A 17,500-nucleotide genomic window follows, 5' to 3' on the forward strand; every position below is an offset into this window, starting at 1 on the left:
ATGCATATGCATATAAATGTACATATATACATGTATATGTATATATATATATATATATAAATAAGGATAAGATCGATATTTAAAATATTGATCTTATCAAGTGGCCAGTATGGGAATAAAAACCATCAAAGGTAATAATTATTTAAAATTATAATACAGGGTATCTAACAGATACCGCCACGCTGAAAAATAGCAGTCAAATTCTGACTCTAAAACCATAATAAATGTCCACGTATGTGGACATTTATTGTGGTTTTAGAGTCAGAATTTGACATGTATATGTATATATATATATATATATATATATATATATATATATATATATATATATATATATATATATATATATATATATATATGCATATAAATGTACATATATACACGTATATATATACATATATATATATATATATGTATATATATATATATATAGTTTTAGGGAAATAACCAATTATCAAGAACTCATCGATGAAAATCCACTATCACATATAGAAAAATTAATAATTAAAAGCACAATAAAGTTTTTTTTAAATCAAAACTTTGTATATATATAAAGTTTAACCTTTTATTCTTAATAATTTTTTCTTTCCTAATTTTTTCATTCATAATTTTTTCCATTCATAATTTTTTCATTCATATTTTTTATTATTACGTTTGTAGAAATAAATAATCTTGTATTTTTCTATTATTCAATTGATCTTTAATTATAATTAAATAAACGTCTTTAGCTTTAAATAGTATAGCTTTAACTATTACACCGGTTAAATATGTACTAATTTTATCTTCATTATTTTAAACTTAAACTTCGTTCAACTTGTATTTAAAACTATAATTTAAAACAATGATAATTTATGTAAGATGTTTTTTGTATATAATATACATGTTATTATAATGGATGAAGGGATGATTATTGAATGGTTATTATTTTGATATTATGATATTTTTTAAATAATTTTTTTATCTTTATATAATAAGTATTTCATATTAATTCATTTGGTACTTATTGTTGGTTGAGATATATATCTAATTATTGTTCTACTTACGATCTGACGAGTAGCTATATTTTTGAATAGAACTTATTTTCGATAATTTCAATTGATTTTAATCGATTTAAATTTCTTTTCTATTTGAAAATTGGTTATGAAACACGTGTAATCTTTTTATTATATTTATCTTATGATATTTACTTTACTTTATATTATACTCATTTATTGTGCTTTTAATTATTAATTTTTCTATATGTGATAGTGGATTTTCATCGATGAGTTCTTGATAATTGGTTATTTTCCCTAAAACTATATATTTTATATATACTTTATCTATAAGGCTCAATTTAATTTTAATTTTTTATAAATTGATTTTAATTGAGTTTTTGCCTGTAATTTTGGATTTTGTCCCTAATATTATTATTATTATATATATATATATATATATATATATATATATGTACATACGTGCACACATATATATATATATATATATATATATATATACAATATATACTTATATACACAGGCATATATTCATATAGATATCCACACTTACATTGTATATGCGAGTATATGGTAAAATATGCAACAAAAGATCAACCTGGTTAGTTCTAGAGTATCTTCTCTCTTTCATCAGAACTCAATGGCTCATTTTACAGAATACGTGTATAATGACAATATATATTGGCTGTTCCATCGATCGGATAAGCTTGAGCCCTTGTCGTCCGAACTCTCCGATTGCTACTTAGCACTATAATATTCGAACTTCAATCCCGTCACGTGTAAAAGTTGCACAAGTGTAGAAGTTGACAGACGTTTTATTCCTTTGCACTATTTTGGATTGAAAAAATGATGTGCAACCTAAGTGGATTTTCTACCTGTCTTTGCGGTTTCATCGGGGATGTTTACATCACTTGACCCAATGAAACAAGTATCCAATCCGTTTATATGCTCTGTAAATCTAGAAGTTTTATTTGTCGCTTAAAGACGGAGTATTTGGCAGTAACAGTGAGTGATATTTTCGTTCGAAAAATACCGAAATATTTTGATCGAATGATGTTTCTTAAATCAGCACCCGAGAACTTCTTGTATTTTTCATTCATAATTTTCATGGGACAAGATATATCCTGATGAATATATGCTTTATCGTGATATTTCCCTGTTGCATGTAACTTGTTCAGTTTGAAACGACTGAGATTACCTGTGTCAAAATGTTTAAAATAAAAAAAAACTATTGAAGTACACCATCAAAAAATGAAATGCATGTCCCTGTATTATTCTATATTGATATGTCTTAATGTTTTTTCGGATCTATTTTAAAACGGGGGCCACAGTATTTTCTTAACGAAACACTTTGAAACTTGGAACACTGGTAGAATGTGTCATATAAAACATCTTTTTCTCTTAGTCTTCTTAAAAAAAATAGAAATCCCTAAGTTATTTCATGTTAAAGTTGTCGTATTTCTGTAATTTCAACCAATCACTGACGTCCATTCAGCCGATATACATTAAGTGCCGACTACATAAACAATCGATTCTGAAACAATTCTATCAGTGATAAAATTATTATTTCTTTGTCAATAAATGGCTGAAGCATATTGGCAGTAGCTAATAAACCTTACTATTATAGGCTAACCCTAACCCTAACCCTAACCCTAGGGTTAGGGTTAGGGTTAGGGTTAGGGTAAAACAGAAAATTTAAAAAGAAAAAAGCAAATAAAACGAAGCTATGGAGATTAAATACGCTTTACACCGCTTAATCAGCCAAAGGAGTAAATGTAAACAACTGAATACTTGTCAGTGATTGGTTGAAATTATCGAAATAAGACAAGTTTTTACATGAAATAAATTCGAATACAAAAATATTTTTCTGTTCTATAACACAAAATAGATAAGTATACGAAGTTTGAAAGTCTTTCGGTACCAAAAACACTACGTAAAACATTAATGAAAACTGTGGCCCCCGTTTTAAAATAGATCCGTTTTTTCTTCTATTTCTTCCCCACTTCTACCTGTTGCTCTTTTACCACTTGCAGTTTTTGCTTTAGTACCTTAAGTTTGTGACTGCCTGAGTCAACGTCACTGCCAAATGTTCTGTCCATAAGACGCAAGTGAAGCTACTAGATTTAATGTGTATATAAACGGATTGGCCGGTGAGTGAAAGCGAGAAACTTGATTGAATTTGTTGCTAACCAGAAGTGACTGGACCTAAAAGCAACTGACCCGTAACAATTTAATGCTATGCTGAGAAAGCAATAACAAGGTCGAAACACAGTGCCAATAGCTGTTCCTTGCCACTGAAACAAATTTCAGATTATACTTTGCCTAAGCATGTTACTTAAACTTAAATTTCTTATATTATGTCTTCTACTTATTCAGAGTTGCTGATGACTTCTACGAGATTTTTTTTCTCCGCACACTGTTCGTTAGAGTAATTTTCAAAAAATTGAATATTTATGATTTAGGGTATACACTACATACTATATCTCTCTCTATATATATATGTGTGTGTGTGTGTGTGTGTGTGTGTGTGTGTGTGTGTGTGTGTGTGTGTGTGTGTGTGTGTGTGTGTGTGTGTGTGTGAGTGTGTGCGTGTGTGTGTATCAATTTAAATACACAACCCGCGAGAGTTACTAATAATTCCAGGATATTATGATGCGTGAACAGGCATATTTATAAAATACGCCATATATCTTAAAGCAATCTTTCAGGCTCTGTTTATATGTATATACGTATAAACAAACATACATATATACGTATATATGTGTAGGTGTACATGTTTGTGTGTGTGTATGTATATATATATATATATATATATATATATATATATATTTGAAGAAAAGCAACAAAAATGTATTAGGTTATCGCAGTACGTACGTTTCGTACAAGCTTCATTTATTTATATACTGAGAACACCACATGAGATGTGCAATGAAAATGTACTCCTCAGCTGCATAATGGAAGCTCATTTCAGAAAGCCATTTTGTAAATGTGTGTAAATACATGGGTAGGAGATGAAGAGAATAACATCTTGACTGGGCTATTAATCAACAGTCTAGTGAACCAAACAGGAATTTAATTTCTATATATTCTATTTGTTCTTCTTTCTAGGAGGGATAAGATAGCATTAATTTCAATTTAGAGGAAGGTAGTTTAGGTAGTAGTAAGGGAAGGCAGGTTGGGGGTAAATCAAGAAAGAGAAAAAAGAGAGAAGAAGAAAGGAAAAGAAAAGAAAAAAAGAAAGAAAAATATATAAAAATAAAAATAAAAATGGAAGAACAATATATATATATATATATATATATATATATATATATATATATATATATATATATATATATATATATATATATATAAACAATATATGAGTATATGCATATATATATATATATATATATATATATATATATGTATGTATGCATGTATGTATGTATGTATGTACTACAAAGTGTATTCTATACAGAGAATACTTGTCTCTATTCTATGTGTGTGTATGTGTGTGTGTGTGTAGTTGAAATTTATAGAAAAAGAAAAGACAAAGACAGGTGTACTATAAGCGCATATATATGTATATATATATATATATATATATATATATATATATATATATATATATATATATATATATATATATATATATATATAAACATACGCTTGTTGTTCATACACTAGTCTTCGTCTTTTGTTTTTCTATAAGTTTCAACTACACACAGACACACACATATAGATTAGAGGCAGGTATTTTCTGTATAGAATATACTTTGTAGTGCTCAAGATATTTGAACTCGTGCAGGTAGAGGAGTAAATGTAAGGACAAGCAAGTAATATATAAAAGTCGATATATAAAAAATATTAAATATATTTTAATACAAAAAAAATATGTACATATGTATTCATATATTAAAAGTTCGATTTACACAGAATGGAAATGTTATCAAGAATTAAAGGAGTTTTACGAATCTAACAGCTGTTTCTGGGGTCTTGGTGATAATAGTAGATGTAGAAGGTAGGAGGAAGTGTGGTTTAGGTAGTATGTGAAAGATGACATTTGTGTTAGTTTATATGATGACTATAGAGTTAAAGATTGAGATTGAGAGACGGGTATGGCTATTATTTAAGGGAAGAGTTGATTGGTTCAGTGGCTGAGTGGGGTGAGAAGGTGGTCAAATGTAGTTGTTAGTGGGACAAAGGAATTGAGTTGGTATTGGAGGAGTGGGGTGGGGTATTATGGTCAATAGAGGAGTACGGAATTGAATAAAAGGTGTGAGTAGGGTGGAGGTAGATTACTTAGTTTTCAAAGGTGTGAGGTATTGTTAAGTATTTTTTGAGTGGGGAGGGTGAGGAGGTTAAGCAGGAAGTGTGAAATAGCTGATTTGAAGAATTTAGGAAAGATTGAAGATGTGTGCATCAGAGAGAGTAGGAGGGGAGTTAGGATTTTTAAGTAGTAGGTTGGAAGGCTGACTGTGTCTTGGTTTAATGTTTTTGAGGCATGGAAACATTTGATGGGATTATATGGATTTAGCGAACTGCGTGAAAGATGAGTAGTACCCGTGTTTACAAGAATAAATAACATCAGAAAATTTATTAAGTAATAAGGAGTTACGAAGGGGAAGAATGGTTAATGATTCTTTTAGACATAACTTACGCTTGCTGAAGTTTGCATTGTATGGGGGAGCTTCGCTTACTATGGACTAGGATAAGGTGTATGGAATATTTTGGGATTTTAGATTGTGTATATAAATTGCTGAGGTTGACAATTTAGTACTTGATTTGGTGAGAGGGTTCATGTGTGCACGGTAGCAGCCGATATATACCCTTGCTTCGTAGGAGCGTGGTGTTATAACTTGTAGATTACATTTTTACGTAGACAGGAGCCTCTAAGAGAGCATAATTATGATACACGACAATTACAAGTTTTTGTACCTGCTCCGTGGTTAGAATTTACTGCTAGTGAGGTTGAGCTCGGTCAGGTTCATTGTTTGTGGGGGACAACCAGGAGTGTGATGTGTATTTGTATTGGATTGGGATGTAGTATTGTAATTAGTATTTGTTGTCGCGTAGGTAAGATTGTGGAATGATAGCTTGAGTCTAGCATTATTTAATGGTGGTGGGTGTATTAAGGGTTGTGTTATTGCTACTATGAGGGCTAACTTGGGGTGTAGTGTAAGAGATTAGGTATTCAGAGGACTGGTGTTGGAACTTGCGTTTGTTCGAAGAGGCGATTATGGATCCTAAATTAGATGTGGTGGAGTAGATTTACATAGATATATTATACATAGATACATACACACATACACACATACTCACACACTCACACATATATATATATTCTCTTTTACTCTTTTACTCTTTTACTTGTTTCAGTCATCTGACTGTGGCCATGCTGGAGCACCGCCTTTAGTCGAGAAAATCGACCCAGGATTTATTCTTTGGAAGCCTAGTACTTATTCTATCGGTCTCTTTTGCCGAACCGCTAAGTTACGGGGACGTAAACACACTAGCATCGGTTGTCAAGTGATGTTGACACACACACACACACACACACACACACACACACACATATATATATATATATATATATATATATATATATATATATATATATATATATATATATATACACACTTGTACGACGTGCTTCTTTCAGTTTCTGTCTACCAAATCCACTCACAAGGCTTTGGTCAGCCCGAAGCTATAGAAGAAGACACTTGCCCAAGGTGCCACGCAGTGGGACTGAACCTGGAACCATGTGGTTCGTAAGCAAGCTACTTACCACACGACCACTCCTACGCCTATGTCATATATACATATATACATAATATACATATATACATAATAAACATTATACATGTATAAACAACTATTTGAGGTTGTGAAATAACGAACGCTCCAAAGGAGAATCGAATTATCTATCAGCTGTTTCCTAGGCAAACATAACTTCATCATTTGTGCTATATTCGGTTTACGATTTTGCTTTGCCAAACTCGGGCAAAAATATCTGCTTGTTGTACTGGATATTTACCACTTCACACTTCTTACATATCTGAAATTTAGCAGCAACTATCAATGTAGAGTTAGGTTTCTTTTTCGTTATTAATGAATATTTACGACTGGGTGCCCAAATAACATGAATTAAGCATTAAGAAATACACTTGACAATTTGATTATTAAGAAAATTTTTGATGGAAAATCATTTTGATTAATTTATTATTTTCAGATACACAAATGAATGTAACACATCTTTTTGAATTATGTTTAATGAATGACACTTGCGATAAAAACCAGTTTCCCGAATTAATTAATATCGAATCAGGTAAGATTTTTAAGAGCGGTAATTTCTCTATTAATATTTTACTTGATAGAATGTCATGTGAATCCCACAGAAGGCACTCAGCTTTATCTATATTACAAGAGCAACTCAATTTTAAAGGCTACCGTTCTCAAAGACAATGTCAACGGTCTAATTTGTAATGACAGTAACAATTCTTAAAACAATAACGTGACGCTGTTCATGTTTTTCATAAATGTATCAACAAAGTATAAGAAAGGAAATGGATTTTGTTTGTGATCAAAATCAAAGAGCTAACTCGTGTCATATGGAGTTTACCTCTTATTCTGCACTTCGATAATGGTATCTTTTTGTACAGCTGTGAGTTCCGGCGTGGTAACTGATAAGATTTCCATTCTCTATAGAAAGTGGTGTGTTAGATTCAGATAACAATGTCATTAAGATTAACAGAAATAGTTTCTTATTTCTTTATTGCCCACAAGGGGCTAAACATAGAGAGGACAAACAAGGACAGACAAAGGGATTAAGTCGATTACATCGACACCAGTGCGTAACTGGTACTTAATTTATCGACCCCGAAAGGATGAAAGGCAAAGTCGACCTCGGCGGAATTTGGACTCAGAAACATAAAGCCAGACGAAATACCGCTGAGCATTTTGCCCGGTATGCAAACGTTTCTGCCAGCTCACCGCCCTTAACCAAAATAGTTTCTATCGCATTATGTGATGTTCACGTAGCTACTGAATATGTAGCTGAATGCATAGTCATTGTGCTTCTACTGTAGTTAGCATGTACGAGCATTACACAACTGCTTATTCTTAGGAGTAGCTTCTTTAGCCCATTATGACAAGCTGAGAGAATAAAAAAGTAAAAGAAAAGTTAATATAGGGTGAAAGTTGGGATTGACAAGAACCGTATCCAGGAGAAACGCTACAAACATTAGGAATTAGTGCTACATATAGGTTACTTTTATATTTGTCTGTGGGTAAGAAAACAGAAGAATTGATGGTAGCATTTGAGATGTTCAGTACCATTTTAACGACATATTCTATATTATTAGATGATATAAATATGTCAAAAAGTGGAGTACTTTTTGGCGGCAAGTAAAGAATTTAGAGCCATTTTAAGGTTTATTTCATATCTTGGATAATACTATCATCTAAAAAAGTTTCTTTTTGTTTTATATCATTATTTCTTCATTTATTGTTTCTTCCTTTTATATCATTATTTCATTTGTTATTTCTTCATTTGCTTTTATTGCAACTACCCAAAGCATTCTAATTGTGTAATCTTCATGCATTTTTGTTTTCAGTTTGGCTGCTTGAAATAGAAGGCTTAGAAACTGCAGCGGTAGATTTGAGGAACAACAAACGTCATAGCTGCAGAGTTGACTTAAAGTTGAATACGACAGAAACAAAATCACAGACTATGCTTTGTCTAAGTTATCAAAATTTTTCTGATATTAGAACTATTCATATTGACAACTGTGCCGCTGGTAACATTAGTGTATGTATATATGTATATATATATGTGTGTGTGTGAGTGTGTGTGTGTGTATGTGTGTGTGTGCGTGTGTGTGTGTGCATGTGTGTATAGATATATGTATGTATGTATGGGTGAATGTCTGTTTATTTGCATGTGTGTATATATGATTGTTTGCTTGCTTGCTTATTTTTCTTTTTTTAATCTAAATTCATTCTCTAAGAATGAAATGATTTCTAACAAGAAAAGATAGCCGCATCGCAGGAGTCCGAATGCTTATTTCATTACATTTTGAATTTTAGAAAACTCTTGAATATTTTGCAAAGTACTTGTTTAGCCGGTAACTTCCTTTATCGGAAAACCTCAGCTTTTCGAGATTGTCACTTAACTCAGCGAAATGCAGCAATAATTATTGGTATAAATATAAATTCATAATCCAGGTAGAGCAGCTGTAAGTTTGAAACATTTCTTCGTAAATATTCTTCCTAACTCATTTTGAAAGAAACTATCACATCTGTACATTAGCATTCGTTTCTGCTTCAAACACCTATATCAGGCTTGTTATGTTTTCAACTGGTGAATGATTTCATGGAACGATCGGGAAAGTCAATCTCAGTGAGGTTTGAACTCAGAGAATAGAAAGCCAGGACAAATACCACAAGACGTTCTACCAGATGCCTGAATGACTCTTCCAGTTCGTTGTTTTAGTTCATGTGTTAATATGCATTCGCCAACAGAAGTACTTTCTGTATTTATCCCAGATAGCATTATATATTGTTTTAGCAACAACATTATGCTGTGTTTAAAGGAACTGGGGAGTGTAGTATATATATATATATATATATATATATATATACACACATATAAATATACATATATATGTTTATACACACACACACACACACACATAAACACACACAGAAGTGCGAAATAATCTTTTCTACTCCAAGCACAAAGCCCTAAATTTTGGGGGAGGGGGCCAGTCAATAAGCTCGACTCCAGTTCGCAACTGGTACTTAATTTATCGACCCCGAAAAGATGAAAGGCAAAGTAGACCTCGGCGGAATTTGAACTCAGAACGTAAAGACAGACGAAATACAGCTAAGCATAACACCCGGCGTGCTAACGTTTCTGCCAGCTCACCGCCTTAGTAATGTGAAAGAATCGACACCTTGGAGCTTAAAGTGCTTCATTATGTCTTTTATTCATGAGATATTTTGGAGCTAGCTCCTGCTTATAGCTTGCAAAATTATACTGCCATCCATCAATTTTCCATTCCTGTGATGGTCGTAGACTCCTCAGGTACCTCTTTCATTGGTTCCTATCAAAACTAACCGTCATTAGACTTTCTAGTTGGATTCTCAAGCGCGACCATCCGAGATCATTTCGTTCTTGATCAACTCCGAGATCTCTTGCCGGTCGGCTCAGCTTGAAGAATCTGTCTTTCCTGCAATATTCTAATCACATGTCCATGGTAACAGAACAGTGGCCTCTCAATGCTGAGAAATAGCAACTCGACCTGGAGAGACTCCCTGATCTCCAAACTATACAACCTATCAAGTGATGTTACTCTAAGATCCTTCGGAACTCCATCCGTCTTTGTATTTGCGATGGTATATAGCTTTTACGAATGCACAAATATCTGTGTTTGGGTAATTGGTGTTATGTCAAAACCTTTCAACGTAAGTGTTGGAATTCGGTAGGGATGTGTATTGTCACCGCTCGTTTTCATAATGTAATGACATGTGTAACCATTGTGGAAGTGGTGCCATACCTGATAGGTGAAGGATCAGTCGATTGATATTTGCAGACAACATGGTGCTACTGGGATCATCAGAAGGTAATCTCCAGCACGCACCGAATGGGTTTGTTGTAGAGTACAGCAAGGCAAGAATGAGAATTAGTAAAATTATAAAGCCTTCAGCAAAATGTAGCTTGAGTCCAAGGTGGGCTACTGTTCCCGTTAATGTTAGCATCCATATGTATAATCCTTTATTCATTCATTCGTATAGTCCTTTATTCATTCGTTAGAGTACGCTAGGCCTGTAATTCTAGAGTCACATGGTTCTCTTCACTTTTCAGTACATGTTTGATGTTTTGATTGTTTGGTATATCAATGTATTGATTGCAGCTGTCAGGAGCTGTCTGAATTAATTTTAAAGCCTCTTCCTTGATCTTTTTTCTGAGAGAAAAACTGTCAATATCATAGTCCTTGCGGAAGTTTCCAGTAAATGTCGAGAACTCACTGACTTTAATTCTCTAGAGAAATTTCTTCTATAGACCAACCAAGTAAATCAAATGTTGATATCAGTACTAGTACAGCAAATGAATTGTAGGATCTTGTTTTGTTGTAACAAGAAAGCTCCGACTGCCATATTTCTTTTAAGTTTAGCATAATATTCTTTGGCCAATTTATCTTCGCTCACTGTGCCGTTGTATGATATATTTTATATAATCGACTAGTCCCCTCCCATCAAATTTCAGGCCTTGTGCTTTTAGTAGAAAGAATTTTGGGTCCTGATCAATTTAGATCGGTCTAAAGCTTTTGATAGGGTTGACCTTCTATATCTGGCGGCGGTCCTCATAGCAGCTGGTTTCGGGCCTGTATTCAGGTGCTAGATCGCTGCAATGCACAGTGACATCTGTTCAGTAGTAAGAGTGAACGATCGCCTCTCAGAACCATTCATGCGCTCGGTCCGGCAAGGTTTCCTCCTCTCGTTTCTCTTGTATGTACTGACTCTCGAGCCACTACCACACAAACTGGAGGCGTTGAGAGGCATTCCGCGTGACCTAGGGCGTGGGAGATGCGTGTTGGCATATGCCAACGACGTCACCGTAGTGGTGTCGGATCATAAAAACATAGAAATGATCGGCACCGCTCTCAGGGACTACGAAACGGTTTCAGGATCGTCGATTAACCGGAAAAAATCAGTGGGCTTGCGGCTCAGCACCTGGAGAAGTAAGTCCATGCCGTCCAACTGTGTCGTTGAGCGCTGGGCAGACGGACCGGTTAAATTGTTCTCGGTCTAGTTTGGTCCGGACCTCCAGATGTACAAAAACTGGGACGAGATAACGAACTGGATGACTACTCTCACCCAGAAATGGGCCAAGAGAAAGCTATCCTTGAAAGATCGGGCAGAAGTGGCTAACGCGTATATCGCATTCGTCATCTACTATCGTTTGACCGCCGTGCTTTGTCCCGGCCACCGTCTGATTACGCTGGAGCGTATACTCATCCATTTCTTGAGGAAGGGACGCATCTCGATGATCAGGTGGTCTATCTGTTGTCAACACCCACTGCATGGTGGCCTGAGCATGCCGCGGTTGATGATGCACAGACATGCGCTGAGGCTACGACATCTCCAGTGTTTCCTTGACTGTGAACAGGTGTGGTCGCCGTTCGCCAGACACGTATTTCCGTTGCTAGTTTCTTTAACGGAGCTGCAGCTTTGAGTATTACAGAGACCGAAAGAGGACATTTGGAAAGTGGAATGTCTTCAAGCGCTCACAGCCCTCAGTCAATTGGACACTACGATAGGTAGAACGTCCACATTAGCTTTTTTAAGAGGATTAGTGGAGAGAAGTGCGACGACGTTCTTGGAGAGAACTTGGGCGTCGAAGATCAGCTAGCCGTTCTTTTCCGGAGAACTTTCGGCCCAGGACCGATGGATAATTTCCAAACATCTCTGGCCTGGCAGTGCTAGTGGGGAGCTTTGCCTGTGCGAGATCAACTTTACCGGCACGGAAGTGTCGTCAGCCGAACATGTCCGAGATGCGCGCAAGACGACGAGAGGTCCTGCATGTACTCGTCCAGTTCTCGAGTATTGCTGACCTGTGGGTCTATGTCGAATACCTGCTGTCGCGTGTGGGATGGGTCCGGCTGAAAACTGAATCCATCGTGAAGATCGTCTCGCCACCTTCCTCTAACCGGGAAGTAGAGGCTATGTTTATATGTATGGTGGCCATGGCAAAGAAGTTCTGTGATGGACGTGATTGAAGAGACTGAAGACAAACACTTTTCTCTTTGGCCAATCCCTGATCAACTTCTTCAAGTTTCACGTGGAAAGGAAAATAAGGTTAGAGAGGGAAGTGTTGTCTTCTAGCCAGTTTGCTGGAAGGTGGATGAAAATGGCGCGAATGGTGCGAGTGAACGGGTCTGCATTGAGTATATGTCTGCATTGAGTATATGTCTACATTGAGTATATGTCTGCATTGAGTATACGTCTGCATTGAGTATATGTCTACATTGAGTATATGTCTGCATTGAGTATATGTCTGCATTGAGTATATGTCTGCATTGAGTATATGTCTGTATTGAGTAATTGTCTGCATTGAGTATATGTCTACATTGTGTATATGTCTGCATTGTGTATATGTCTGCATTGAGTATATGTCTGCATTGAATATATGTCTGCATTGAGTATATGTCTGCATTGAGTACATGTCTGCATTGAGTATATGTCTACATTGAGTATATGTCTGCATTGTGTATATGTCTGCATTGAGTATATGTCTGCATTGAGTATATGTCTGCATTGTGTATATGTTTACAATGAGTATATGTCTGCATTGTGTATATGTCTGCATTGAGTATATGTCTGCATTGAGTATATGTCTGCATTGAGTATATGTCTGTATTGAGTATATGTCTGCATTGAGTATATGTCTGCATTGAGTATATGTCTGCATTGAGTATATGTCTACATTGAGTATATGTCTGTATTGAGTATATGTCTGCATTGAGTATATGTCTGCATTGAGTATATGTCTGTATTGAGTATACGTCTGCATTGAGTATATGTCTACATTGAGTATATGTCTGTATTGAGTATATGTCTGCATTGAGTATATGTCTGCATTGAGTATATGTCTGTATTGAGTATATGTCTACATTGAGTATATGTCTGCATTGAGTATACGTCTGCATTGAGTATATGTCTACATTGAGTATATGTCTGCATTGAGTATATGTCTGCATTGAGTATATGTCTGCATTGAGTATATGTCTACATTGTGTATATGTCTGCATTGTGTATATGTCTGCATTGAGTATATGTCTGCATTGAATATATGTCTGCATTGAGTATATGTCTGCATTGAGTACATGTCTGCATTGAGTATATGTCTACATTGAGTATATGTCTGCATTGTGTATATGTCTGCATTGAGTATATGTCTGCATTGAGTATATGTCTGCATTGAGTATATGTCTGCATTGAGTATATGTCTACATTGAGTATATGTCTACATTGAGTATATGTCTGTATTGAGTATATGTCTGCATTGAGTATATGTCTGCATTGAGTATATGTCTGTATTGAGTATATGTCTGCATTGAGTATATGTCTACATTGAGTATATGTCTGCATTGAGTATATGTCTGCATTGAGTATATGTCTGCATTGAGTATATGTCTGCATTGAGTATATGTCTACATTGAGTAATGTCTGCATTGAGTATATGTCTGTATTGAGTATATGTCTGCATTGAGTATATGTCTGCATTGTGTATATGTCTGCATTGAGTATATGTCTGTATTGAGTATATGTTTACAATGAGTATATGTCTGCATTGAGTATATGTCTACATTGAGTAATGTCTGCATTGAGTATATGTCTGCATTGAGTATATGTCTGCATTGAGTATATGTCTGCATTGTGTATATGTCTGCATTGAGTATATGTCTGCATTGTGTATATGTTTACAATGAGTATATGTCTGCATTGAGTATATGTCTGCATTGAGTATAAGTCTGCATTGAGTATATGTCTGCATTGAGTATATGTCTGCATTGAGTATATGTCTGCATTGAGTATATGTCTACATTGAGTATATGTCTGCATTGAGTATATGTCTGCATTGAGTATATGTCTGCATTGAGTATATGTCTGCATTGAGTATATGTCTGCATTGAGTATATGTCTACATTGAGTAATGTCTGCATTGAGTATATGTCTGCATTGAGTATATGTCTGCATTGAGTATATGTCTGCATTGAGTATATGTCTACATTGAGTATATGTCTACATTGAGTATATGTCTGCATTGAGTATATGTCTGCATTGAGTATATGTCTCCATTGAGTATATGTCTGCATTGAGTATATGTCTGCATTGAGTATATGTCTGCATTGAGTATATGTCTGCATTGAGTATATGTCTGCATTGTGTATATGTCTGCATTGAGTATATGTCTGCATTGAGTATATGTCTGCATTGAGTATATGTCTACATTGAGTATATGTCTGCATTGAGTATATGTCTGCATTGAGTATATGTCTGCATTGAGTATATGTCTGCATTGAGTATATGTCTACATTGAGTATATGTCTGCATTGAGTATATGTCTGCATTGAGTATATGTCTGCATTGAGTATATGTCTACATTGAGTATATGTCTGCATTGAGTATATGTCTGCATTGAGTATATGTCTGCATTGTGTATATGTCTGCATTGAGTATATGTCTGCATTGTGTATATGTCTGCATTGAGTATATGTCTACATTGAGTATATGTCTGCATTGAGTATATGTCTGCATTGAGTATATGTCTACATTGAGTATATGTCTGCATTGAGTATATGTCTGCATTGAGTATATGTCTACATTGAGTATATGTCTACATTGAGTATATGTCTGCATTGAGTATATGTCTGCATTGAGTATATGTCTGCATTGAGTATATGTCTGCATTGAGTATATGTCTGCATTGAGTATATGTCTGCATTGAGTATATGTCTACATTGAGTATATGTCTGCATTGAGTATATGTCTGCATTGAGTATATGTCTGCATTGAGTATATGTCTGCATTGAGTATATGTCTACATTGTGTATATGTCTGCATTGTGTATATGTCTGCATTGAGTATATGTCTGCATTGAATATATGTCTGCATTGAGTATATGTCTGCATTGAGTACATGTCTGCATTGAGTATATGTCTACATTGAGTATATGTCTGCATTGTGTATATGTCTGCATTGAGTATATGTCTGCATTGAGTATATGTCTACATTGAGTATATGTCTGTATTGAGTATATGTCTGCATTGAGTATATGTCTGCATTGAGTATATGTCTGTATTGAGTATATGTCTGCATTGAGTATATGTCTACATTGAGTATATGTCTGCATTGAGTATATGTCTGCATTGAGTATATGTCTGCATTGAGTATATGTCTGCATTGAGTATATGTCTACATTGAGTAATGTCTGCATTGAGTATATGTCTGTATTGAGTATATGTCTGCATTGAGTATATGTCTGCATTGTGTATATGTCTGCATTGAGTATATGTCTGTATTGAGTATATGTTTACAATGAGTATATGTCTGCATTGAGTATATGTCTACATTGAGTAATGTCTGCATTGAGTATATGTCTGCATTGAGTATATGTCTGCATTGAGTATATGTCTGCATTGTGTATATGTCTGCATTGAGTATATGTCTGCATTGTGTATATGTTTACAATGAGTATATGTCTGCATTGAGTATATGTCTGCATTGAGTATAAGTCTGCATTGAGTATATGTCTGCATTGAGTATATGTCTGCATTGAGTATATGTCTACATTGAGTATATGTCTGCATTGAGTATATGTCTGCATTGAGTATATGTCTGCATTGAGTATATGTCTGCATTGAGTATATGTCTGCATTGAGTATATGTCTACATTGAGTAATGTCTGCATTGAGTATATGTCTGCATTGAGTATATGTCTGCATTGAGTATATGTCTGCATTGAGTATATGTCTACATTGAGTATATGTCTACATTGAGTATATGTCTGCATTGAGTATATGTCTGCATTGAGTATATGTCTACATTGAGTATATGTCTGCATTGAGTATATGTCTGCATTGAGTATATGTCTGCATTGAGTATATGTCTGCATTGTGTATATGTCTGCATTGAGTATATGTCTGCATTGAGTATATGTCTGCATTGAGTATATGTCTACATTGAGTATATGTCTGCATTGAGTATATGTCTGCATTGAGTATATGTCTGCATTGAGTATATGTCTGCATTGAGTATATGTCTACATTGAGTATATGTCTGCATTGAGTATATGTCTGCATTGAGTATATGTCTGCATTGAGTATATGTCTACATTGAGTATATGTCTGCATTGAGTATATGTCTGCATTGAGTATATGTCTGCATTGTGTATATGTCTGCATTGAGTATATGTCTGCATTGTGTATATGTCTGCATTGAGTATATGTCTGCATTGAGTATATGTCTGCATTGAGTATATGTCTGCATTGAGTATATGTCTACATTGAGTATATGTCTGCATTGAGTATATGTCTGCATTGAGTATATGTCTGCATTGAGTATATGTCTGCATTGAGTATATGTCTACATTGAGTATATGTCTGCATTGAGTATATGTCTGCATTGAGTATATGTCTGCATTGAGTATATGTCTGCATTGAGTATATGTCTGCATTGAGTATATGTCTGCATTGAGTATATGTCTGCATTGAGTATATGTCTACATTGAGTATATGTCTGCATTGAGTATATGTCTGCATTGAGTATATGTCTGCATTGAGTATATGTCTGCATTGAGTATATGTCTGCATTGAGTATATGTCTCCATTGAGTATATGTCTGCATTGAGTATATGTCTGCATTGAGTATATGTCTGCATTGAGTATATGTCTGCATTGAGTATATGTCTGCATTGTGTATATGTCTGCATTGAGTATATGTCTGCATTGTGTATATGT

At 34.6% G+C, this 17,500-nt stretch overlaps 1 protein-coding gene across 2 annotated transcripts in view; it reads left to right on the forward strand.

The window, feature by feature from the left end:
• LOC106884342 (uncharacterized) overlaps nucleotides 1-17,500 on the forward strand; it is a 126,749-nt gene that overhangs the window by 95,674 nt on the left and 13,575 nt on the right. For both annotated transcript variants that reach the window (XM_052972813.2, XM_089362653.1), the window contains exons 14-15: nucleotides 7,207-7,302; nucleotides 8,591-8,784. In XM_052972813.2, the coding sequence (XP_052828773.2) occupies nucleotides 7,207-7,302; nucleotides 8,591-8,784 (290 nt within the window). The remainder of the gene's footprint in view (nucleotides 1-7,206; nucleotides 7,303-8,590; nucleotides 8,785-17,500) is intronic.

The sequence above is a fragment of the Octopus bimaculoides genome, chromosome 14 (genome assembly GCF_046866305.1).
Source record: "Octopus bimaculoides isolate indiv1 chromosome 14, ASM4686630v1, whole genome shotgun sequence".
Taxonomy (NCBI): domain Eukaryota; kingdom Metazoa; phylum Mollusca; class Cephalopoda; order Octopoda; family Octopodidae; genus Octopus; species Octopus bimaculoides.